This window comes from Myripristis murdjan, chromosome 5 (genome assembly GCF_902150065.1).
Source record: "Myripristis murdjan chromosome 5, fMyrMur1.1, whole genome shotgun sequence".
NCBI lineage: Eukaryota > Metazoa > Chordata > Actinopteri > Holocentriformes > Holocentridae > Myripristis > Myripristis murdjan.
In genome coordinates, this window is record NC_043984.1 from 4,526,868 (window position 1) to 4,554,329 (window position 27,462).

The following is a 27,462-nucleotide window of genomic DNA, read 5'->3' on the forward strand; positions in this document are numbered from 1 at the left end:
CCAACTCTTGACATCATTACATCTCTCTAGCAACATCCCCAGTCCATCCTATCTCCAACTTTGAGTGTGTTGCTCTTGCCGAACACAGCTTTGTTCTTTTTAAACCCGCAGCACGGACCTTTACAGTTCTGTTTGATTTGTTTCCCCAAATGCACTTTCGGGTTGCAGAGGGGAATGCCTTTCAAATGAAAAAATAAGGGAAAACAAACAGGCTTTGAGATAGTCATGGAATCAGAAGATAATTAGCCATGCTATACTTTTAGTTTAACAATTAAAAAAAAAAAAAAAAAAAAATTGTGACGTGTGCTTGGCATAAAACGTCACTAAAATTCAACTGAGCGCCAGCGCAGAAATGTCGCCACAGACACCAGCTTTGCATTGATAATGATTATAGTAATGATAATGCAATAATGATGGCAATAATGCAAAATGGCTGACTTCATCATCATTGTGTGAACTCGTTTGACATTGGCTTGAACATGACAAACATTAGTTTATATGAAAAAGCTCTGACTATCGCTTAAAATGACATGAATATATAGAATTTTCTTTAACTTGCTTGTATGCAGAAAATTATCCATATTATATGTATCTGTTTGTGTCAAGCCTTAACTTTCAAGTGAACCATGCCCCCGCTGCAGCAATACAGTCTCGGATGTATTTATTATTTATTTGTTCAATTTTCACATCATACCACCCCTACTATGACTATTATTATATATGTGTGTGTATGTGAGTGACAGATCAGAGAATACACTCATGGGTTCTCTGATCTGATGGGCGGTGATATGAAAGTGGGAAAGTAGCAAGTAGGAAGCAAAGAAATCTAATCGATTTTTACTCCTACACTTGGATAATAATAGAGAAAGAGGTGATAGGTGACATGTCATGATTATATACCACTTAAATGGTATGGAAGACAAGCAAACAGCCTATAAATGACACATGATGGCCCATGTAAATGCATTTCCCTGAAGTCAAAACCGTACTTATAGTCACGTCGGGCTGTGTTAAAAATAAATGGAAGCATATACTGAAGGGTGGCAAGGATATTACCGACTTGGGATCTATTCTGGCACAGCTTATTCTGCCTGGTAGTGCATTTTGCACAACCTATCTGAGGGTTTTCACACCTCTCTCAGAGTTAGTCTGTGCAGATACTAATTGAATAAAGTCCTGCACATAACATCCTTAAGTGAGTCACTTCATTTAGAGAAGAAAAGATAACATTTTCTGATAAGTTACACTTTTGTCAAACTTGCTCGGCGCCTGTGAAGCCAGGAACTATTTTTAGAGGGATCAGTTTGGAGGAAAAGGAGACTTATCAAGCAAGGTGATACCGAGGTAAAAGGTAGAGAAACAAAGATGTTCTCTCATCCTTTAGTACAATCAGCAGCGTGTCTCTGGGGAGGGGGAGCTTTTTCTCCTCTGTCGCCTCCTCAGTCATCTATGCTCAAAAGGAGGGACCTTGGTGGGGAGCGGAGCGCAGCAAGCGATGAAGACATCCTTAGTGAGGGGAGTGAAGGGAGAGAGGGAGACGGCACCACAAGGAATCAAGCCCCACACTTCACAGCATACAGAGAACCACGGGGAGACGTCAAGGGAGGCACCGTGTTCGGTATCAGACGCGCACGTCTCAGGATGAAGGAGGGAACGCTACCCAAGAAAACAATAAAGGGCTGCATCATGAAAGACATCACAAGGTTATTCTAAAGTGATGGTTTAAAGACACTGGGAACTATTTGAAGATGTATACTTCTGTGTTTTAGAATGGTGCTTTCAAAAAAAAAAAAAAAAAAATGCTGATTTGCTGAAAGTTACTTCTCGTCAAAAACACCATCCCTGCATTGCTGACGACTCGACAACCTTGTGCTTAAAAATGAACCAACCTTGACCATTCTGCCATTGTTAAATTTTCATTCTCCCTGTTCATGCAACACAGTACGTTAGTGGAAATGTGATGTGGGGCGGATCATGTTCTTTGCATGGCATCCTCCACTGCCGTCACTCTTCCGTGACTGGGATTATGTACTGCGGGAGGAGGCATCCTATATGATTAAAGCTAGACAGTTTGAAGATGCTGTGTCCTACAGGGTTTAATAAACATCCCTTGGCTTCACGCAGAGCAAAATGATATTCATTCGTCGCAGCAGCCTAGTGTACTTAGCGCAGCCCTAATTTGTGCTCTTTAACAATAGTGCCATATGGTGTTGGAAACAGCAGGATCTACTGTGGACATGCCTACAAATGAAATATGAAGTCAAGTGAACCATTAACGTGCCTGCAGGGTCCCTCATCTTTAAGTGAGTGTAGTGAATAGTGGCAAAATGTATAATACACTTAGTATAGTCATTTATCCTGTTTGATTTTATACCATGAAGTTACTAATACCATTTTATTTCACTGTTACTTTGAAAGGAAGCAAAAAATGACAATGATTTCAAGGGTATAAACCCAGTGGCGATATGTCTCCGTGCAGCGAAATAACTTCACAGTGCTGGCTTATATGTCTCTCATATAAATATCTGCTTGTGCCAAAAATATGCTATGCTATGTAGCATTGGCTTGTTACAGTAGCTTCCTCTGGCTACTTCCTACCCAGTGGACTTGGCGTGGAAGCCAAGAGAGGATTTGGACGCGATCACTGGGGATTCATGTTGACTATAACTATGATAATCTAGGAGGTGCAGTACGTGCAACTACTAATTAATCAGTGTCCTGAAATAGTCTGAATACAATGAATCTGAATCTTAAATAGGCCGATAAAAGATAGTTCCCACCAAAAATGCCGCCTTGTGGGGCGGTTCTGTGGACGGGATATGGGTAAGACTATGTGATGTAATCATCAGATGCTTGTTTTGTTTGCTGGGTGAAGTCTCTGGGTATGAAAACAGACTTACTCATGAGGCTACAGGCATGGAGTTCTAAGCACCAACTGGCTGGTTATTAGCCTTGGCGCACACTGGCTCCGCTTTTGATAAGCAACTGGTGAATGTCAACTGAATGAGGCACTTTGTAGGCGCTAGAGGGTTTACAAAAAAAAAAAAAAAGGCTTTTCTCTAATGTAAGCACAATATGATTTTCCTTCTTGAGTAAATCAAAAATATTTGATGATGTTATGGTTTATGACACAGCTCACTTAAAACTAATTGGCAACAAGATCACAGCAACAGATCTCATTGTTTCCTTACTGACGGCTCCCAATTCTGCTTGATGAATTAATGAAATATCCAGCGCTTCACTGGATACTGAAAAAATTTTATAATGTCAAATCAACAAAAACACCGACTTTTTTTTTTTTTTTTTTTTTTTTATAACAGAACGAAGTAAATAAAAAACCAGACAAATTCTTCAGCATTTTGTAAGTGATGTGCAGACTACCAGTTCAGTGTTGGAGAGAGAAATCCTTGAGGAAGTCAATGGGATGTTTATTTTTGCCTCAATTATCACCCCAGGGTTTAGCTCAAAGACAGCAATTTAATAATTCATCTGCTCTGAATTAATTTTTTCTTCAATGGGCTCCAAGCCAGCATGTTGTAATGGTGCTATAAGCTGCTCCTACTCAACAATAGTGAGTGGTGGGGGGTCAGGCAATGTCTCTTAAAAAGAAGGAACTGTTTGTATCTTGACAAAATGATCTCAGCGGAGAGTCTGTACTGTTAATTATGCGCCGAACCAAAAAAAGAACGGCTTAGTCTGTTAGACGACGTACTGAGGCTTATTCCATGTGGACGAGCGTTGATGCAACTGCCTAGTCACAAAATGAAACAGAGGTTGCTGTTGCCTTTCTTATAGCATGTTTTTTGGATGGAATCAATTGAACAGATTGCGATGCTGATGGCATACTGTAGGGCACAGAATATGACGAGCAGTAAGGTGACATGGAGGATAAATGGGAGCGTAATGGAGAATCATATCAAGGACTCTTGAGCAAGCCCCCGCGGTGACCTCAGGCATGCTAAAGCACCACATGACAAACACTTCAGAATACATCTGATGAGCCCGGCTGAATTGGCATCCTTTCCGGAATTGAGAATTAGGCCGTTGTGTATCAGTTATACTGCGCTTCAAATCTGGCCAAAAGGGTCTCTTCATTTCCCGAACAAACACGGGTCGCATTGGGAACAGCCGCTCCGTAGCAATCAATCAAACCACACCACCCAAACAACCCTCTCCACAAAGAAACACACTCAGACACACACACAACATCACATACAATCCCTAAACTCTGCCTACTGCCCCCAAACTGCTGTGTCCGCAGGCGTTGCTGTGTTTGGGTTTGGCTCTTACGCCATTAATCCCACCCGTTTATTAACGAGCGGCTAAATATACACAGCGCTTAATTAAAGTTGGGCATCCATTATTGAAGCGAATCCCAGTTTTATGGGATGAGAAGGTAATTAGTCCCTCTACACCTTAGCACTCATCTCTGTTTCTGGGGTTATAAATACCAGCCCTGCTGGCTCATGAAGGGTATCCTTTAAATTACATCCTCATGCTTTTACAAAAGGTTAGAACAAAGGATTTCTGGGATTACGTGACATGACGTTCAAACATATTGGGTGTTGTCTGGGATGCTGTTCATGCGGAAGGTGAGTCGCAACCCAACACTCAGCTGATATGGACGCTTTAAACTGCAGGACACAAAAGCACGGCAACCTTAGCATGTAGGTTTTCCGAGGTGGACAGTCTTGCGGTCGGTATGCACAGGAGCCCGCTCGCCAAGGTCAGGCTCAGTTCTGAAGAGACAAATAGCCTCTCTTTGTAATCTTTGGAATGTCACTCAGGAATCATTTTGGGTAATAACAAATAATGACCCTATTTCTACTATTGGGAAAAGAGGTATTGATTTTTTCATTCAGCAATGCCTGGAAATTATGACCTTTGTATTTGCTTTTCACATAGATGGATATGCCACTGTTTGCAATGTGAACTATGTATTTTTGTGATTGGCAATGGGTCACAAGTCTAGCTTTCAGGTGTTAAAATCACAATATACTGGTCCTATTATACTGTCATAAAATCAAAAATGCCTGCTTCTTATCTTTCTTAGTCCACTTAAGGCATTCTATACTTCATACACAATTAGGAATTAAACACCCCACAAAAGATTTTAATTCATTATGACTTGGCAGAAGTGTCATAACTGAAGATATGGAGAGCGCCCCAGGATTCTGTGATTACCATTTCAAAACCTTGCTCTTAATTGATTTAATCATTTGCTCAAGTGAACTAGTGCAGTCTAGTTACTTCAAGGTCACTTGCATTGATTTTTTTTTTTTTTTTGAGAGAGAGAAAGAGGTGTAAGAAACTCAATAATTAGTCAAATCTTCACAGTTAATATGTAGGAGGCAGGACTGGAAAGCCACTTATGCTAACTATTAGATTTTATAGAGGGACCTTTTTTGAATACTTTTAAATCTTTTTGAATTCAGTAAGTTCTGCCTTTCCACAAAAGTGTGATAAGTAATAAAAAATCTGCCATGGTCCAAAAAATACATTTTTTTTTTTTTCAAGGCGGGTAATCTGACTTGATTCTTGCAAAACTTAATAAGTGAAGTCAAATATTTCTGGCCTTTTTTCTTTTGTTAAGCAACGTTTTGAAACCATATAAGTCTGGTTTAGTGGAATATTATGCGGATGTTGTCTTCAGCTGTGTCTCTCATAATGTGTAATCTTGTGATTATGAGCTGCACCACATTACCTTTTTCAAATCAGATGGATATTTCCTGTGATGTGTGAAATGTACATGTGGAAACAAGCACTGCACGTGAGCGTTTTGTCAGACAGTCTTTGTATGTTAGTATCTTTTTGTCAGGTGCTCGCAGTATCTCACAAAGAACTAAATATTTGCTTCTCTGACGTTTTTCTCCTAAGCCCCGTTCAAGGAAAAAAAAAATAACAGAATAGCAGCATCAGTAGTCAAACGTGTGAATTATTCCCCCTACCCACTGCTTATTAACATCTTGTTGAGCGTGTCCCGCACAGAATCGTCTTTTATTATGTTAAAATCAAATGAGTTGCGATATCATCTACTGGCAGTAAATTCTATAGCCCCTCTAAGCTTCAGTCTGTCAGCTTATTAAATTTCTTTCCCTCCCCTGAACTTTTAATGCATAACTTGACAGTTCAGATGTTGCAGGAAAGTGAGCCGGAGCTCTGCTGGATTAGATTAAACCCAGGTAGCAAGCAGATTGTTGGGGCAGCTGGTGGTCAGCGCAATGGTTGTTGATTTTTATTTATTTATTTATTTATTTTGGATAACATCCTTCTTACAGCTGTAGCTATAGTATCTTTTTCATGTTCCTCTATCAGGGTAAACGCTTATCCATGCATGCATGAACTGAGTATGATATTTATACACCAATTTAAAAAATGCATACTTCTCCAAACCGTTGCTATCCTCCATCCTCCATGTGACACCTTGGACTCAAATTGTGAGAAATAACTGATTATTTGATTGCTTTGTTTGGTGAATGTGATAGTTTGGGCCAGCTTTGTCAATAAAACTGGCTGTGAGAGTATTACATGAGGCGTCCACTGGCTGAGCTATTCCTTATGTCTTCAGGCTTAATCAAGTCAACATATGCTCATGCAGTGCAGATGAAAGCCAACACATTTCCTCCCTGAGAGTGAAGGACAGTAGCCTAGGTACCCAGAGTTCAGGGTTTAGCCTGCTGAAACTGAATGATTGAATTTCTTGGCAGGGGATTCATTAAAATGATAATTCTTATTTATGAAGCCCTTTAAAAAATTAAAATACTCTGTGTGTACGGCTTCCTATTAATTAACTTTTTTTCTCTCATCCTTCTTTCTTTCTCCTCTCCCCTTTTTTTTTCTTTACTTCCCAGTGAACTTGGCACACTAATAGGTTATGAATAATTCTGTTTCAGTTTAGACTGCAATTAGCCACAATGCCAGAGGCCATTCTTCTCCCTCTCTGGTGGGGCGGTGATTTAAGACCCAGCTGAGTTAGGGTGCTCCAACTCTCCCCCAGCTACATCATTCACCGCACGCCCACCAACACTGACACAAGAAAGGGTTAACCGGGTAAATCCTTCCCCATTGATAAAGTCCCTCTCATTGACGTCAGCGTGCGCAGAGCTCCCTGCCGTTTCCCCTCATGCAACGCCTGCGTGGGATTTCAGCCATCAAACCGCATGGAAGAGAGGGTCAACGGCATAGAGAGGAATTTCCAAGTAAACAAAAAAAAAAAATAGATAAAAACAAAGAAGCTGAAAAACACAGGCACCTCTTATAGGCCCCAATAACGTTAACACAACGGTCTTGTTTCGTACTGAAAAATTCCACTATTGCCAATTAGCCATATAAGCACATGGAGAATGGTGCGCCTTTGCTGCTGGAATTGATACATCACAGGAAAACGAAGCAGCTGTCGTCTTAAATCCAACAATTTCAGCGCAGACTGAGCAACAGGCTAAAGGCACAGAGCCTCCCCTAGTCAGTGAGTGAAATATTATGGTAACTGAGTTAATAATGGCAATAGCTGTTGTAACACTGAAACAATGCGGCAGGAAACGGATGAAAGGATGCTAAGATACACGGGAGGCAAATCCAGTCTTTTGGCTGCTTTGACAGCGCTGACTCAGTTACAACGCTTTAGATCGACAGGTAGACAGAAGGACAGAGAGACAGCTTGCTGCTACACGCCCAAAGACATCATTCCTGACTTCAACTTTAAGTTAAATCGATTTATTGACCCGGCAAACCTTTGAAATCAAGCCTCTATTTCTGGTAGTTTCGCTGCTACAACTTAAAAAAAAAAAAAAAAATGCAATCGTCTAATTGTGGAAATCACAGATCTGGATCAGTGCCGACATGTAGCTGACTCTTCCTTTGCCCAAGGCCTATCTATCCAATAAATTTAATGTAAGTCTGTTTATAAATTCTTTACTGACAGACCGAGAAACTCATTAACCTCTGCTGCCAAAAAAAAAAAAAAAAAAATCATCATCAAATCATCATCTGAAGCACCACACCCCTATGAGAACTTCACCATTCATCGAGTGAAACTGATTAATTTACTAGTTGCCTGCCTCCTGCAGTACTGTTGTTTTCTTCTCTCGGGCAGCGCTCAGCTGGATGGCTTGTCATTTTTCAGCTCCCTTTACACAGTCCCTCTACATGCAACAGAAAGGGTCGATAGGCGTTCTCCAATTCACACCAGGCGCGGTGTGAGACAGCTGATCATTGGTAAGAGAAAGCCCCACTGAATGAAACATTATTTTTATCCCAGCAGATCAGCGGCGTGCTGGAGTCATACCTGTTTCAGCACAGCAGACAAAGATGTGAGATGACAGAGCGGAGCACAGATGGAGAGAGGGCGCAGGTGATGGTGCACACGGACTTTAATGTGGCAGGTTGGCCTAGAGGTGCAAGAGACTATCCCGAAACCAAAAGGTCACGGGTTAGACCCCCGCAACAGCCAACATGTCCGTTCACATTGCTCGAGTGAGACACTGAGGCTCGACCTGCTCTCTCGTTGTCTCTACGCTTTATGAGCAGCAGCTAAATATTGAAGTTGCAATGAAATAAATAAATAAAAAAAAAAAGCCTTTTTGACTCCCTTCAGATAATTTTCAATATCATAGCATCCAGTTCCTCTGACCCACTTTCCTTGTTTGTTCTGGTCCAGCCCACCCACTTTTGAACAGTCCCTCCCTGCATTATGTCCCACTCCAACATCCCATTTCAACCTGAAACACATCGAATTATAGAAGGAACAGACCATAGAAATGCTGTTTCCTTTGTGACTTTTAAGGTGAAAGTGCTGCTACTCACACATAACAGTGAGAAAAACATTCCCTGACGCCAGGACCACCTTCTCCCTCGTTGCCCGGTCATAGATGCCCACGTGGCATTCATAAGGCCCGTTGTCTGAGATCCGCACCTCTGGGAGCCTGTAAAAACACACACACACACACACACACACACACACACACACACACAAACACAAAAGAGCTTACCTTTGCAATCAAGGAACACTAACACTATGATGCACAAGTTAAACATCTGAATAACAAACACATTAGGGAGCAAATAAACAATGACGCTAATCGGCGTATGAAGCCAAAAAAAAAAAAAAAAAAAAAGACTTGGCATCAGGAGGCAAACTGAGGTGAGACAGTCATTTAACTCCTCACACCAAACAGCTCCCTGTCACCTTGTATTGAGTGATGCTCACTTGCTCGGTGCAACAATCTTGCTAATGTGTGTAAGCTTTGAGGCTGCGGTGGTTAATCTATGTGTAATGGAAAAATCTATATGACCGGTGAATAGTTTAGTAATACCTTCATTGAGCTAGATAAACAGTTTGCTTAACATGGGTGGAGCTGTGGTCAGTGCTGAGAAAACACTTTGGCAGAAAGGCTGTGGCACTGTGGCAGCCAGGACCTCATCATACAATATGTGTCATGATATATGGATATGTGGGTTATGATGGGATTTGTATCACAATACATTGCAATACTCTATTGGATTTTAAAATAATACCTACTATATGGAACCTGGGTACACTAATAAAATACACAACATATTAAATAATCAATACGGTAATTTAAATTGTATTGTAAATTTATTTGTAACACTTTACAGTAAGAGTACAGCAATTAACGTTAGTTAATGCTGTAATAAACATTAAGTAACAGGTAATAAACATTAAGTAGCAGTTAACTAACTGTTAACTAATGTGTCTAAGAATCATGTACTAATGCTGTTCATGCTAAGGTATTAATTTATATGTTCTTTAAGGGTTATTGTAGATATTATTAACATTAGTAAATGCCATAATAATCATTAACTAACAGTTAATTAACCATTACGGCATTAACTAACGTTAACTAACGTTAATTGCTGTACTCTTATTGTAAAGTGTTACCGATTTATTAATGTGTTTATTTATTTTGTACAAGTTCTGTTATCACAATAAGACTACCCTTATAAAAGGTTTATGAATGGTTTATAATTAGGTTATTAATTAGGTTGTAAGCACTTTAGAAATCATTAAAAATCAATTATAAACCAGTTATAACGCAGTTTTCATACATCAACAGTCTCACTATTTAGCAAGCAAGTGTTTACAACCTAATTATAAATCATTCATTTTTAAAAGGGTAGTCTTATTGTCAGATACCATTTTTTCATAGTAACAAACTGAAGCTTCCTCTTAACTATACAATTATGAATGGTGATTATTTCTGATTATTCCAGGACTGTAATAATCTAAACTACAGCAACAGTTAATGCTGTGCAAATAGCAGTGCATCATGGGACTGGACAGCAGCTGGCCTTACTGCCTTTAAGGAAGATTCACACTGTTTAAACACACATATGCTGCATTAGCTGGCGGTCGTGGTGCTGTTTTGTTGTTTTCTAGTTTAACGTCCTTACGCCATACGTTCCTGTTAGTGCGCCAGAATACTGATGACAGAGTTGTGCAGAGGTAGAAGCTAAGAGACTGCAGGGGGGATGGAGGGGAGGGACAGGCGGGACAGGAGGGGCTCCGAGCTCCTTCAGCTCTGCAATTTAACTTCAGTCCACAAACAGCACAACTTTTCAGTGCTGTTATTACGTTGCACTGACACTCTGACCTCTTAAACAAAACTACAGAGCTCGACACACAAGTACACGCCTTGCTGGCCACAGGCGTGGAGGAGGATCTTGGGAAATGGTGTTTTCCACTTTCTGATAATGAAATTGTTTCCTTGCCTTCTTCGAAATGGTTAGAAGGTGCATTTTTTGGATTTGTTGGATGCTAACTGTAATTAGTACGTCTGATTACATCTACCTAAGCCTGCAAAGCTATGAAGGTTGAAAGTTGAGGGTTGCAATGGTCTGCAGGGCAAAAATATTATGGAAAGCAGAAACTTTCATTTTCAAAACTTCATGTTACAATATATGAAATGCCGTCTATTATTTCTCAGATATAATATATCCAGTCTATGAAAGTATTATGCATCATACATCATACATCTACAGCACCTTAGAATAACACAATTTGTTTACTATTTCATCTCAATTTTATCATGATATCAAAAGACTGGATATCATCTTGACATTCTGCTCTAGACACAGGGCTCTGTCAGGCAGTCTGTACCGCCGAGTATCATGACAGCAATTTCTCTAAAAGCCAATAAGCTCGGCATGGCCATAATTAGATGGCGTCATTACTATTTACCACGTACACCAATGTGATGCACCAAATACACCTACAGTCATCTTACTGCAACCCCCATTCTTCCCCAGAGCAAATCCTCTGTTGAGAAACAGCCAACGATTATTCAGTCGCTGAGAGCAAATGACCAAAATATGACCATTTCTGAAAGAACCAGGGAGCACAATCTGTATTCCACACTCGGCTAATGTGTCAACAGTGATAATCAAAGTGAGACACCACCAGTCGCATTTAGCCCTTGTGATTTATTCCCACAAAACGGGAACAATTGTCCTTGCCGCCCGGGTGTTTCAGATGGGGACCTCTGTTGGAACAGCAGCAGGCCACTCACAGCAGCCGGGCTCTAATGAGTTCAGCACCGCGCGTGTGTGTGTGTGTGTGTGTGTGTGTGTGTGAGTGAGTGCATGGAGGAAAGGAGATCACTCTTTTGGAAAGCAGTCAACTTTGTGAGCCAGCAAACACCTTTCCCTCTCTATTCCATGCATATATTGAAGTTCGCCACGGTCCTTTTGGAAAGGGGCCAGGCGAGCAGGACTGCTGACGCTGACCAAGACAACGCAGGCAAACAAAACAAACAGTGGCATAAACTCAGCGTACGCCTCTATTTTCAAGTCCGAATGTACTTTATCTTCAGTGCATTTTAGCGCTGATTTTGACAGTTGCCTTTTAAGGGGGGCTATAAATACATCAATTCCATACCCTGGAGACGCGAAACTTGCTATACTTTCCTTTCCTTGGTAAGTCATATAGTGCAACGTTAGCTCTACTTGCTGACAAAGTGAATAAGTAATGCTCTCTCCTCTCTGGACGAATGTTGTTGAGGTTACCATGAGCCAGGCACCTTAACCCCAATTGAGCTGCTTAAAGGACAAGACATGTGCGTTTTACTTGTACCTATTGCCATTGGGCTAAAACCACAGTCAGAAGCTGCTGCTCTGCATGGTGCAGGCTTGCCTTACCTCCTGGAAATCACAGGCACCCATTGTTTTCAAAAAATATATTAAAAATTGCTCACAGAGACATACTGCTAACACTTAACTATCATGTGAGTCGGAGTTATAATTAAAAGTGATTGTCATTGGTTCATGTCATTTGTTCATTTGCTTTGTCTTCCCCTCTCAGTTAAACTCTCATTGGCTGTGGCCAGGGTCACTCTCAGGTGTAGAGGAGTGTTGGACCTCTCAGGTAGGTGGGTATGTGGATAGACAGATGTGTGAAGGGCCCAGTGAAATTCTCCATATTGAATAACGTTTATGGCTCAGTTTCTCCAAATAAAATACATTTGCTTAGCTTGCATCCTAAACATGCATGTTTCCTTGTTTTTGTGCATGAGTGCATTAATAGTCAGTTGTGGATATTGTGTTACCATAAATTATTTTGTCAGACATGGTTTCAAACACAGTATGATGAAGGTGTCCTGGTGTTTCAGCAAGCTAAAGGACATACCGCACACTGTGACATTGTGGGTTTGAATTCAGCTCAGTTGTTGTAACATCATCCCGTCCCCCCTACAGCCACTCCGGTAATATCAGCTTTATCTTTTAAATCTCTTGTTAAAACCAGTTTTATGGACAGGCTTTTTATAACTACCATTTTTTATAATAACCTCTATCATTTTATTGATTTATCCTGCATTCTGTTTAACTTTCTATTATCTCGTATTCTGTTTTACTTTCTTTTCGTCCTCAATTTCATCATATCAATGAGCGGTAGGGTATTTTATGCTTCCTGAGATATGAGACACTTTCAAGCCAAATTAATTTCCACAAGATGGTTCTACAGTTTTGGGATCTGTGCTCGTGGGCAGAAGAGCCGAAATTAAAACCCTTATTTCTGGTGGTCACTATAATCTCATTAAAACGGTTGTCCTATCTTCAAAAATATTACACCTTCAAACATGGAATTACAAAAAAAAAAAAAAAATGTAAAAAGAAAAAAAAAAACATAAATGTAATCAGTAGAGTTGCAAAGTTCACAGCATCATTTCCTGTCGTATCGGGCTGTGCACTGGCTGACAGAGCCACAGTGATGCATTCAGCAGCATTGCAGCAAATAACAAGGCACTATGCCTCTTCTGCAGCTGCACAGCTGGGAGGGCTACTGCCCACATCTGTCAGGCTGGTTGTAAACATGCGATTCAGTGATGGTTCAGAGAAACAGGGTCTATCTCAGCTCACCGCGGTACCTCAGGACAGTCCTTAGTAACCTCTTTTGTTCGAAAGGTTACATTTAGACAACACAACAAGAAAGTGTCACATGACTAAAATAGTCATAATACAAGTCATAATAATAGTACCATGCAGCCTAGTGTTGCCAGTGTGGTGACACTGTGGTAATCCATGGTAAATATGGAAACTGGTGGCACCACATGGCCTCTTGTATTAATGTAACATGATATTAGCTATGACTATGCAAGATGGGTTCAACTAGTGTAACTCAATGCCTTCTTAACGAATTTGAATTTAAGCATACAAGAATTATACAGGTCTCATGCATTTACATTTTGTCAACTTTAATTCCGACTTTGCCTTTAAATGGATGTTGCACCCATTTTCAAAAAAATGTAATATTATTTCGCTTTGCCATAAATTGTTATTTAGGACAGTAATGGTGCCATCTTCCTCTCATTGTTACTGAGTGCTGGATACAAAGTTTGACGGTGATCATGTGTGGCAAAATTTTTACTGTCTGAAATGGTATACAATTGTTGACCGTTTATTTATTTATTTATTTATTTATTTATTTTTAGAAATTATTAAAGGTAGAACTATTTTCTTGTGTGGTCTAAGCTCTCTGTGCTGGTCCTCAGTTACAGCGGTGGCTGGCAAGTGTTCTCTCAGTTCATCAATATTACATATTCAGAAAACATCCCCTCATGCCTTAAAACGGCTTAGGTACAACTCTACACCTTGCCCTCATTAAAAATGCAACAATTATGAATATGCAAATAGTCCCCGCACTCCATCCTGCCTGCTTGGACTCCAGCTTGTAACATGTATCGTATTTGATTATCTAGCCATCAAAAAAAAAAAAAAATTCCCTCTTTTTCAGCGAATCTCTTAGTTACATGCTCATCATATGAAAAGCATCTCCCAATCAGCTGACGGCATTGGTTCCTCAGGTTTGACATCACAAATCTTGCCTGTCGGAATCCGTCTTTTTGTTCTTGTCCTTGGTACACTGCAGTTTCAAAGCAGAGAAGCTCAGCCATGGCATTGACTACTTATTTGTCCCGATATGTCTTGTAGCGAATCAAAAACACCACATAAACATGTTAACAAGGTAAAAACGAGATTTTAATCTGAGGAGGTCTTTAAGCGATATGCCATAAAAATAACTGGAGGTAAGGCTTTTTGCATCACCGCATATTTGTATGAGATATCCTACGATGTGAAGGAACCACTTGACTTGATGTTTTCTTACAATTTCTCCAAATCAAGGAACTTGACAATGTAAATGCTTCCTCACTGGGAAGCTTCTGTGCAAATGAGACATACCACGACGTTTTTGCTATTGTCAGTCCCTCCAGTGGAACTTGTCAACATTGTTAGGTGATGGTGCTTTTGGGAAATACACCTCTCACTGGCTGGGTTTGTCTGGCTGATCTTGGAATAGTCTAGTGTGTCCTAGCCTCATATGTGTGAACACCAAGCAGGGGATTTCTCAAATAAAGACGAACAACACAAATAAGTGTTTAAAAAGACTAAGTATGTGTGAAAAAGACGCTGTGATCACCTCAAGATATAAAGTGAGGTTGTCTCCACCAGCGCTCCCTCAAGGGATAAGCATAAAATGGGAAGTCCTATTTTAAACACAATGCAAAATGATGAGAGTAACACTATGATTCACTCTGTTGTGGGGAGGGATGGGGGGGTATAACTGGCTTTGTGTGGCTGGTGAAATTATGACAAACGCTGATGCAGCCCATTGCTTTGTTTTTTCCAAACAAAGCTGTACTTCTGTTATCCCCAATCCTGGATGCTGCATTCAAGGATTCAAACCTATACAAGTGCAATGAAGAGAACACGGAGATAAGATAATTCAAGGCATGGAAGCATTGTCGGAAGAAGGGTGAAGAGGCCACAAAGAAAATCTCACACCACAGCATTTCTGAGTGGCTGCCCGCCTCTGAAGTCCCTACTAGTATGACGGCCAGCCGTGTCCATCAGAATCGAGAGCAGGGAAAGAGGAGAGAGTAAAGGTTGTACCACTAACATCGAGCCTTCGCTTAAATATTAAGACTGGTGAAATAAATTTTTCAGTGCCTCCTCTAATCTTGGATGTCATGCATTTCAGAGGTGCTACTCCATCGAGAATCCATCCATCTGTCCATCCATTTTCAACGCCCGCATTTCTTCTCAGGGTCGCAGGGAGTTTAGAGCCTATCTCGGTATAGATTATGGAGGCCCTGCGATGGATTGGTGACGTGTCCAGCAACTTTCCCTGCCTTCCACCTTAAGACGATCACATGTGGACACATTCCTAAAGCAAATAAATAAATAAATACAATTGACCTGCATGTCTTTGGACTGTGGGGGGATACCGGAGCACACAGAGGAAACCCAAACAAACATGCAAACTCACAATTATCATTAATAGCATCGTAAGTGGATATCCTGATTTAAACTGAATAAATGAAAATAATACACTGAGCTCTATAATATGCCACAAGTTGTAGATATTTTTCTGATACGGCCTGAATATTGCACTGGTTACCCCTATAAATCATAAATGGCTGCGTGTCTGCCACACATTAATAACGATGTGATTTCACCTCAGTAAATTTCACCATCCAAGACACATTATCAAAGTGTAATTTTAAAGATTTCATGAGCGTCTCGGCTTCCGTGGTACCTACAGTATTCTGGCGTTACCTGGAGTTTTGATGCGTGGCCTCTGTCAGTCTCACAAGCCGCTACGTGCCTTCAATCTCGAGCGTGTCTCTCGCTCCTTCACCCTGTTTCACAATTCAAATTTAAACCCTCACCACACAATACCCTCTGCGTCTTCCGCTCACCCTTCTGTTTGCAGCCCCTGCCTCCTTTTCTTAAATCTTCTTTTTTTTTTCCTCCCTCTACTACTAGAAATGATGTATTGCTGTTTATTTTTGGACAATTTATAAATCCTTTTGTCCTTTTGGTTTGTTTTGAAATTAAGGACCTCATTAATCTGCGAGTTATAAAAAGCTGATTGGCAATGACCCAAACCAAGGTAAGGGCTGCGACAAAAAAAGCAAAAACAAGAAAAAAAAAAAAAAAAAAAAAAACAATAACATTTTACCAGAGCCTTGCAAACACAAATTAATGTCAATACACACCTGGATATGATAAGTAAGTGAACAAGTAAATAGCTAATTTAATAAATAAATAATTTCCAGTGAAACACATTAAACATGCTACAAAAAAGCCCCTCATGTAAAGTCAAAACCGCACGTACAAAGCAGAGATCGATAGCGTTTGGCCCCCACAGAGGAGCAGCAAAAACAGCACACAGCAAAGAGGGATCGATTGTCCCTGGGGAGTTGCATCTGAAAGCTCTTTCCTGTTATGTAGGCCTTCCTCCAAAACTCCTCCTGCCTGCAAATGCAAGCAAATGCAACTGCGTAGATAGAGAGTGAAAAAGAGCAGTCTTGACAGAGCAGCCCCTGATCGCTAATCCAGTCAATCTCTGAATCAAATCAACTAGCACGGTGTCAGATTGGAATAGTGTGGCACTCCTTCCAGCCTTAAGTGTTGTGCATTAAAGGCTGAATGGGTAAGGATTGGCTACTGTAAGTAAGTATATATGGGAAACAGAGACCGATTGCCTAGAGGACGGGATGTACAGAGAGGTGTGTAATCAGCCGTGTTTCCTTCAGGAATAAGCATGAAACAAAATGATGAGGATAATGCTGTGATTCTCTGTGTGCCAGGGGAGGTGTGATTGGCTTTGTGCTGGCTGGTTACATTATAGTAAATGCTGATGTAGCTCATCTCTCTGTTCTTACACACACAAAGCTGTGGTTCTGTTGTTCACAATCCTGAGTAGTGCATTCATGGATTCAAATCCACACAAATGCAGAAAGAAGAGCCCGGTGATAAAGTGGTGTAAATCATGCATGGAGGCATCACTGGGAGAAGGGTGAGGGGCCACACAGAAACCTCACAATACAGCTTTTTTTTTTTTTTTTTTTTTTTTTTTTTTTTGCTGCTTGGCTCGATAGCCTCATCCAATATGCATGGTGGTCTTGAAATAAAAGTAACGCACTTCTTATTATGCATGAGTCATTTCAGAAGTAATGACATTACTTATTACTCCCTAAGAAGATTCATTGCTACTTATTCAATTACTTTTCCGCTGCACCGCAAAAAAAAAAAAAAAAAAAAAATGGCAACTGCTTCCTCACTTATTTTCAGAAATCAGGATAAGTCCATTATTTTTCTTTATGCCGCTGTGTCAGGAGATTTTGCCTCATGTTATTTGCAGGGGGAGGCTTTATTTACCTGTGCACATTTTATAATTGGCATACAGTGGGAATACTTGCGCCCAAATAAAGTAAACTTTTTCTGGAGTCTGAAATCGAGAATAGCACAGAACACAATCGGACGAGAGAAAAGACGAGAGCTACTGACGGAAACCGGCTGAGCTTGGATTGAGACAGAGATTTGAGAGGGAAGTTTAGAGAGGAGATAATACAAGTAGCAATTTTTAATTAGGAACCGTGATAATATTAATAAAGTTGAAATAGTTATTCATTGCAGCACTCACTACAGGGGAAAACAATTATTTTCTACAGCACATTACTGAGTAATTACTGACTAATGCATTACTGCTCAACACAGTTTGACAGCAAGCCTTATCATTCAGATTCAGGTTGAGGGTGGGAAAAAAGACTGGACCACTAACATTGCTGCGATTAATTATTTAGACTGATGGAATGAATTTTTTAACACCTTCAACCACTCATTTTCCGTCAATAAGAACGGAATAGTCACTGGGAAATTTGTAAAAGACAATGAATTTCAATTTGCTCCCTAATAAATTCTGTTTGACACTGTTTAGTTGCTAGGGAAATGGAATGATTTTTCACAGGCGGGAGATGCAAACCACTAACATCACAAGTAGCGGAGGTCCTTCAAACTTCAAGTGCCATCAGCTAGATGCAAAATATGCCATTCATCTCTCAAAGAATAATCTATGGACTGACACGTTGGTCTGCATATGAGAAAAGTTACAACTGCTTCCCATCTCTGGGAGATTATGACTAATAGCTGTCAAAGCTAGGCAAGACTAGGCAATCTTAGATGAAGTCTACATCACTGTCATTCCTAAAACAGCTAGCCTAGATATCTAATAATTTGAGAGCCTGCATGCGTCTGAAAAAGGGAGAAAAATCACCTCCATTAGTGTCACTCTGCTATAGCACAATCATCACATATTGCTGGGAGTGAGAAGTATTCTGGGCAAAAAAAAAAAAGAAAAGAAAAGAAAAGAAAAAAGGGGGAAAAAACAAATCTGGAGTTATTCAAAATGCTCTGTCTTTCTAAAAGATTTGGAATACTGGAGCTTTCATTTTTGGTTGTACAAGTGGATTTGTCAGATTGCTCAGGCTTTGTAGAGATGATTTACCCATTCTCAGGTGGAAATGAGAGATTACAGCAGGTAAAATTTCAGCGTCTGCATTTGCGAGCGGTGTTGAGTCGCTGTGGTGCACCATGGAAATGGGACCAGTCGGGGAGAATTCCTCCCGACGGACCCGGTGTGACTGCGGCAGGAGTCCCCATGCATTCCTCCCTGGTTGACTAACACAGGCTAAGCACTCCGCCAGATACAGGTCAGTGCAGGTAGCATCCAACTGTTCCTCATGCTGCTTCATTTGAAATCCTCCCCGCTCAGTATGCGTGTCATGTTTGAACCTCTCTCACTCTCCCTCTCTCTCTCTCTCTCTCTCCCTCAGCGTGCATGTGTTGGTGTGTTTGTGTGTTGCAGGGGTGTTTGGGTTACATTTTGTGTTGGTGTGTGCATTTATGCTCCTCTGGGTGTGCATGTAAGTGTGTAGACCATTCCGCTGCGATGATGCCCACTCTCCCAAAGGGATGGTAGGATTGTCTGGATACATCATCCTCAGCTGGGCAAGCTCACCAACATCACAAAATAGAGGGAAAGAGAGGAAAAAAGGAGAGAGAATACTATGAGGCAGGAATGCGGATGAGTGAATCAAAGAAAAGCAAGCGGGACAAAGCAGAGATGAAAGAGAAAGATGAAAGGAGGATCATTACAAATGGACGCAAAATGTGATGCGTTCCATTTTTAAATGAAGTCATAGGGGCAATGTATGGCCTTCAGTGCTTTTGTAATGCTGAACATTTAAGCAAAGCAATCTGCGGTGGGAGGGGACGGGGCGAGGAATGAAATGACGGGCAGAGAGAATCAGCTGCAAGCTGTATTGCTGGGGCCTGGGGTGAAGGAAGACGGTCCCCTGGACTCCTCAAACATGTACTCAGCCCAGCCAGCTGATTCCTCCTCCTACTCCTCTCCCACTCGTTTTCTCAGTAAAACCAGATAATCCATACGCAGACATGCTCTGAGCGCTGGGTTCAGAGATGCAGAGGGCGATGGGAGGAGTGAATGTACACCCTGCATGTGGCTGATGTTGAGGCGTGCTAACTGGAATCTAATATGCACCACTGTTTTGGGAATAAGGCCGGCCTGGCCAGATGTTGGCTAAGACTTGAACACTGAACTCTTCATCCTGCATGGCGGAGTGGCTGATTAGAGTTTTCCACCACCTCCTGTCCTCGTGTGCTCTCAGCCAAGACGTTAATGCAATGGCCACTTCGCTCGGTCACTACAGTCTGGCCTGGTCTGACCAAGAGCAGATGGCCGGGGACGAACTCGTGCAGCACTAAGCGCACACTCCGTCCAGCCTGTTTTAGCATGCAAGCGAGTTCAATGCATCGCGGCGCGCCCGTGCCACAAATTGAATTTGCGGCTACGTTCTGATTTAAACAAGTTGTCTCGTTTTAAATGAATGTTAATTGATTTTGAAGCTTACCGGACTGTTGATTGGTACACGAGGTCTTCACGTCTGCGGTAGTCCTCCATGTGAGAGTAATTGGTATTAAACATAGCATCGTAGGTGAAAATTTTCTGCTTGATGGTGCCTCCGTCTGTGACCTGTCAAGCAAAAAGAGAGAGATGATTTCGCTAATGATGGATAGAAGAGGCCTACCTTTTTTTTTTTTTTTTTTTAAATATTTTTTTTTTTCCCCCCAGAGCTTTCTTTGCGCATAAGCTGTGTTGTCCCCCTATCTAATACAGCAGAACATTTTGGCCCGGGGCAAAGATAGTGCTCCTGCCTACAATTATCTCATTGATCCATTTACAGCCATGATAAGCTCATTTCTTATACACATCTAAAGGCGGGGGGCTGAAAACTGCTGACAAGATCAGACCAGTGAGACAGTCACTTAGGCAGCTATGGGTGTGTGTGCGTGTATATGGTTAAGTCTTAATGAAGACTGACACAGCACAGTGTTCTGTATGTGTCTAGCAGTCTGCTCTCTGCAGAGGTAATGGCTTGTGACGAGATACTGCAGAGGTAGGGGGATAGGATATTCAAAACACTGGTCTCATTTTTGTGGTGGGAATGGCAAATGATGGAGTAGTTCTTTCCTGTCTAATATTCACGGGAGAGAGGAAGTCACTTAGCATTTGAATGGCTGTGATTTCTCCTCTCCTCAGAAGGCACAGACAGACGTAAAGGAAAAAGGGTGACAGGATTTTAATGGAGCAACTAATGCCGCTTTGAAGAAGAAAATTGTTGGTGGGCCAGGAATCCTTCTTCCCTTTGCTAGGGGAAGATGCTATCGTTCTGTCGGCCAATCCCTTCCCCTCAGTGGGGTAAATAAAGTCGGAGCATTTTATGATTAGTCTCCTGCATAATGTTTACATCACCCTGTGAATAGAGACAATACTAAATTATCTTTATTTGACCGAAAACCCCCTATGCCCTGTGAAAGGCTGTGGGGTAACTCATATAACCTCTTGCCTCTAGAGAAAGCAGATTGCCTCAGGCTCGGACTTGCTAAGTGGTGCTGCACAGGGAGCTGGTAATGCTGAAACAACTAAAAGCGCGAGCACGGAAATGTAAAACGCACCGAGGTAGCATTTGTGGTCTGAGTCACCTGTAACTGATATGAGGAGGCCTTTTGGACTGTTTCAAGATTCGTGTTCCCTTTTGCCTCGCTCTCTGAACGGGACTGTCATAAGCAGGAAGTCTTAAAGGTCAAGATGATTGCTTGCAGGAGTTTTTCCAAACTATTCACTCATTGTGAGCACATTCGCTAAAGACTTTGTGAGTGACACCACTTTGCCCAAGAAAACTTTTGGCACCCTTCTTGAGGACTGGGGATTATTATGGCCATCTGCTCCTCTTTTAATATCAATTCAGGGGTGTAGACACCGGGCAGTGATGTGGCATCGTTCCGAGCTTTACAGGGAGAGGCAACGGGGAAAGGTCAGCCACTAAAAGCAAAGCTGTGTATGAAAATTGGACTTCCCGACTACCCTGCCTGGTGCCGCTACTGTAGTCGCAGCAATGGACCTTTTAGAAATCCCACCAAAGAGAGTCAAGAGGCATTTCTGTCTGACATTGCTGTGCAACACTTTATGTGAAAAGTGTTCTACACAGCGGAACAGAGTATCATCCCTGAGTGTACTTTAAATGATACATGAAGCCTATATGAAAAACTGGGAGGCGGTGCATTTTTACTGGCTAAATGATGAGATGTCACGGAGACTGAGAGATGTGGTGATGTACATTACAGATTAGTACAGTATAAGGCAAGCCTTTATAAAGATAAAGCATGCAGCACCAACTTCCAGTGATATTTGAATGGTTCATCTCCTGTTACTCGCCTCTCTCTCTCTCTCTCTCTCTCTCTCTCTCTCTCTCTCTCTCTCTCTCTCTCTCTCTCTCTCTCTCTCTCTCCCTCTCTCTCTCTATCTATCTATCTATTTTGGCAATAAAGGCTATAAAGAAGCATAGGCAAGCACCTATGAGACTCAACACTACTACCACAAAAAAAAGGGGAATAAAATCTTTTCTCTTTTCAAAAGTATTCTTCATCCCTGTTTACAAGTGTCTGCCAGTCTCAGAATAATTTACCACCAATAGGTTTGAACAAATAAAACCAAAAAAAGAACAATACCAGTCTGCTTTTATTTATGCTAACCTATTTCTTTGTTTGTTTTGAGCAGCCCAGAGACTTGCAGTTGCACAGTCTGTCTAAATCAATTTCAGTGTGAATGTTATAAATCAACTAAATGTCAACTGTTCCACATCCAGTATTGTCCTAGCAGGGGATTATTTATTTATTTATTATTTTATTTTATTTATTTTTTTTTTTTTGGTTGGCTGGTTGGTGGTTGATTTGTGTGTTAACAATATGACCAAAATGCATCCCCCTTGTTATCCTGCCACCCCCCCTCTCTATCCTCTAATAGCAGAAAGAGTGCAGGGGCAGAGGGGTTGTTTAGCTGAATGTGTTAGTCTAGTCTGCCTGACCCACTGATCCTTCATCTGACAGGTTTGTGCAAGTCAGAATCTATGACCCTGACCATGACTCTGAAATATCAGCAGCCTCATTGTGCTGTATGTTGATAAATCCATGGTGGTGTGTGGAGCCGAAGCAGCAGATGGATTTGTAATTGCACCCTTTTCTCAGCCCCAAACTTCTGTCACTTTCATCTTGGATCTATAATATCCTCTAAACTGTATACTATAAATACTCAATTCTATTCTATACTGCAGCCTGGATACTCTATAGAGTAGTGTCACCTTCATGATCAAAGTGACAAGTAGCAGTGTGTAGTCGCAGAAGAGCAAGAGGATCATGGAGACACACTGCTGCCTGTAGTTTTCCTATAATATTACTTTGATATTCCTATCATATCTTAGGCTGTAATATTCTCTTTTCAGTTCTGCAAAATGTTCATTGTGTCAAGGAATTTAGATGGCAAAATATACCAAGGGTTCTTGTGGGTCATGTAAGTTAAAATGGCCCTGCTTGTAGTGTATTGTGAGAAAGAAAGCAGAAAACCTTTAATAAACTCAGCCCACTGCATTAAATGTAAAGGTTTATTTACTTTAATTTACTTTTGTATTACTTTAATACTCTGTTGTAGTCGGGAGAGAAGGAGGATAACAGGATAAAATGGAATTGCAGAATTAAAAACGTCACAGTTATGGTTATGGCATCCTGCAACAATGTCCTCTGGGAGGTGAACGTGGGTGTGTGTGTGTTAGTCGGTGGTGTGGGAGCAGCGGGGTGCTCCCATTGGGCCAGCTGCCCTGTTAAAAAAATAACACATCACCTTCCAATAATACAAAACAATACCGTGCAATATAATACCCAGAACTACATCAAGCCATGACATAGAGCTAAGGACAAATGGACAACAAAACATGTAGGTGATAAAGTGTCAGTGAAAATATGTAAAATGAATCTTCACAGCACGCAAGCATGAATAAATCCCACACAAACATGTCACCAGAATGTAAAGTCACCTTTCTAAGGGGAATTTACATTTCTGGAGATGGTTTCAACCCAGTCACCGTGTTCTCTGTGCATAATGATGCTGATGTCATGTATTTGAGGACAGTCGCTCACACAATAACAGTGCAGTTACAGCAAACTTTGTAGAATGATAAACATTGATTCCTGTCATTTTGTTGGTTGCCTGTAATTTATTTTCTGCTTACAGTTTCCTTAAGTGAAACGCTTGCATTCAGTTTGTCATTACTGTATTAAAATGCACACATAGTGCCACAATAACTAAAGGTGAAAACAGCAATAGTCCTTTTACAAGATTTACATGTTTACATGATGGCAAAATAAACAACTCCCCATAATAATGCTGACTGAAGTAAGCTATTATTTTGTGAGAAATATAGAAATTGGAATTTACTTAAAACGCACACAAATGCACACTTGTTTCCTGACTTGCCACTGTCAGATTTCACCAAAACAAACAGTAGCAGCACATGTTCATGGCAGCTATGGGCCTTCATCTATTAGAAATAAACACATCAGGCTTCAGGTGCTTCTACTGGGAGACCTGTTGGAAAGGAGAGGACGCAGATAGCTGCTCCCAGCAACCTGACATTTCTGGATGAGCATGTGGAGTGATGATTGATGATGTTTTCCAACGTTTAAACGTCAGGTTATAGCCAACCAGTTTGCTGTGTAAAGCAAAGACATGTGTATACTGTAATAACTGTTGTCGGGTGCCCGAAGTTTAGCTAAATATACACGTTAGATAACGTGCAATTGTGCGGCGCTTTGAAAACGCACACCTCCTCCCTCAATCTGGACAGAACAGCACACCAGTCCTGTTGCTTTTTGCTGGCTATAGAAATTACATCAGTCATAAGAAAAGGCTGTTGTCCTATAGGCTGCCATGGAGAACTGATACTGGTAAGAATCAGCCATTAAATTAAGTAAGTAGGCCTAAAGACATTTAAGGCAATGATACCAGTTTAACTGATAATAACAACTCATAGTTTTAATGTTCAATTGGTTGTTTGTCATGGTTGGAGAATTAATATCAGTGTGAAAGAAGCAAGCATCATTCATGATGGGGTTCATGGTGGGTTTGGAGAGGTCTGTGCAATTGCGCCTCCGTCAGCTAAAGCCAGGAAAGTAGCACAGCGCATGTGACTTTCACAAGGCTTTTGCTTGGCAAAGGCAATGAATGCCAATGTGGCACCAAAATTACACAGCATCGCTGATCTGCACAAGAAACCAGCAGCATCGCTCCACCCATCTCTGTGCTGGTTAGTCCAGCTTTGACCATCAAAACCCTAACCCAGCAGAAAGGGCCATAACTGCTTTAATTCTAGATGAAATTTGCACCTCAGTGACATGAACCCTGGTTAACGCCACACACTGACGCAAAAATAGAGAACCATGCTGCTGTCACATTTTGACAATAACAGTCACATTCTGACATTAATATTGGTTTGATTTGCTACATTAGCTGGCTGATGGCAAACTATCAATGACAGAAAAAGACATAAAAATGGAGTCTTTCAAGCTACAAGTCAGTGTGGTTTGGAGTAGAGACTAACACTAAGCAGAGTACTGCTGTGTTTTATATGCCACAGGACTAAAACTGGAATCTTCACTTTCACTTAGGCTACAACATGACAGAACTGACCCACTCCCACACCACAAGTCTTTTTCTTTCTTTATCTATTTTTTTTTAGCATAGTAGTTAATATATTTGACATCAACTGCATCCCTCCAGTGTGCTCCTAAAATGGCATCAGCCTTAGTTGCTAGGTGATTTGTGACAACAGCTCTGTGGCAGGCTGAAAGGCTCTATCGCAGCAGATGGTCAGGACAGTCTAACATGCCCAAACCTTCCTTTGGACCAGTCTGTATCTGTAAATGTATAAATGAGCTGGGCCAGGATCAGGCTTGTACCTTTGCTTGCCAGTTCTTAGTAGCCACGTCAGTTTTTTTGTTGTCGCTGACGAAAGTAGCTATTCCCAACATTTTCCACTGACCTGTTTGTAATATCACAACCATGACTTCCTGTGCAGTGTTGTCTGGAAGAAGACTTCAGAAAGTAATACGAATGTGACAGAGCACAACGGTGACTCAATCTGTTCAGCCATTCAGCCTTGGCTGGACAGACAAGGAAAAGAATGGCACTTACAAACTTAGAGATCTTTTTTGATTGGATTTTCTGTGAACAGTGTTTGATTGCCAAAAGATCTCTGGGAGGTGCAGCAATGATTGTTAGCACTAAATCTGTAACCAAAGATAGAAGAGTAAAGTTTGTATTGTTCTATGTCTGCAGGTTTGATTAGTTTCATCATTAGTTTCAAATAAAACTCACAGGTACAGCATGTTCAAGACATAATATTAATATATTTTAGCCTCTATTCTAGACTTGTCTATTTCACAAAGTTCAAAAACAACTGATCGTATGACATTCAAAAATATTAACTTCCCCAATGAGGAAAATATTGTCTACATCTATTGTTGTTGATTATTTCAACACAGACTATGATTGAACCATTTATTGGTGAAACTTTGTTTCCTGGTTTGTTTTTTATATAATAAAGGTTTGCTCCATTTTTATCCTGCACTTCAAAGTCACAGATGTGATAAAGAATATCTCTTTGAAAACAAAGCAATAACATATTTAAATATAATTTCAAACAGTTTCCATCTAAGTAAATGAAGAGTGTTGGGGTTGTATGCATGGAAGAGAGAGAACTGACAATGCTGTTCTGGCATAAGAATGAATGAATGAATGAATGAATAAATAAATAAATAAATAAATAAATCCCTGCTTGTGCTTATTTATACAGATGAGCAAGTGCAACTACTTTTAGCAATGGGTTACAAATCCCCTGCAGGAAAACCTGCTTTCCCCTCGCTGCAAAAACATCACAGTTGACTTTAGAGCTAGGTGAGGCTCCATGAACCAATGCAAAAATGCTCTGCTGGCCCTGAAGTGCTAAGGTGAGCTGGAGACATTTTCTAACCCTCTCCTTTTTCACAGTCCATCTAATCCAATAGGCATTACAATTGCTGCTGTCCTCCCCTCGAAGAACCTGGTGGATAATGCAGGTGTCAGATTCAGGCTGTCTGGGAGCTGGAAGGACCAGAGAGGAGACCGGTGCCTCAGACAGGTCGTCTCTGTGGCACCCTGTCTTTATCTATCCTTCTTTAATGATTTCACCTCTTAATTAAGACTGACCTGAATCCCCATACGTAATAAGTCTGCAAGAATTCCCCACATCAGTGAACATCTCCCTTTCCCCATAGAGGGAGCTGCTTTGTGGTATAAATGACAGACTAAGGAAGGAAGAGAAAAGTGAGAGGGAGAGAGTGGGAGGGAGAAAGGGAACGAAACTGTGCCAAAATGGCTGTACAAGAGGGAGGGCAAGAGGGAGATGAGCACTCTTTGATTGCGGAAAAGCACCGTTGGGGAAGCAAAGCTTTGCTACAACTGCTTTGTTGAATCCAGGCCATGCGCTGCATATGAGGCACAGAGGCACCAAAGCCTCTCCAACACTCCGCCATCTGGAGATATGAAAAAGACAGGCATGGGTGGTGGAGAGTCAGCTACCCCTCGCTTGTCTGCACCGTGGCAGACGCTGGCTATTGGCTGAGGGGACAGGCGGCGGGCTAAAGAGGAGTCCACGACAGGTAGCTAACAATGGAGGTGAGCTGTAAGGTTCTCAAGACCGGGTCCTGTGGCTCTCC

The 27,462-nt window shown here is 41.2% G+C and overlaps 1 protein-coding gene across 2 annotated transcripts in view; it reads right to left on the reverse strand.

Annotated features, from left to right (window-relative positions):
- Positions 1-27,462, reverse strand: part of igsf21a (immunoglobin superfamily, member 21a) — a 224,342-nt gene that overhangs the window by 70,909 nt on the left and 125,971 nt on the right. For both annotated transcript variants that reach the window (XM_030052223.1, XM_030052221.1), the window contains exons 3-4: positions 20,229-20,350; positions 8,803-8,921 (exon numbers count right to left, since the gene is read on the reverse strand). In XM_030052223.1, coding sequence (XP_029908083.1) covers positions 8,803-8,921; positions 20,229-20,350 — 241 coding nt within the window. The remainder of the gene's footprint in view (positions 1-8,802; positions 8,922-20,228; positions 20,351-27,462) is intronic.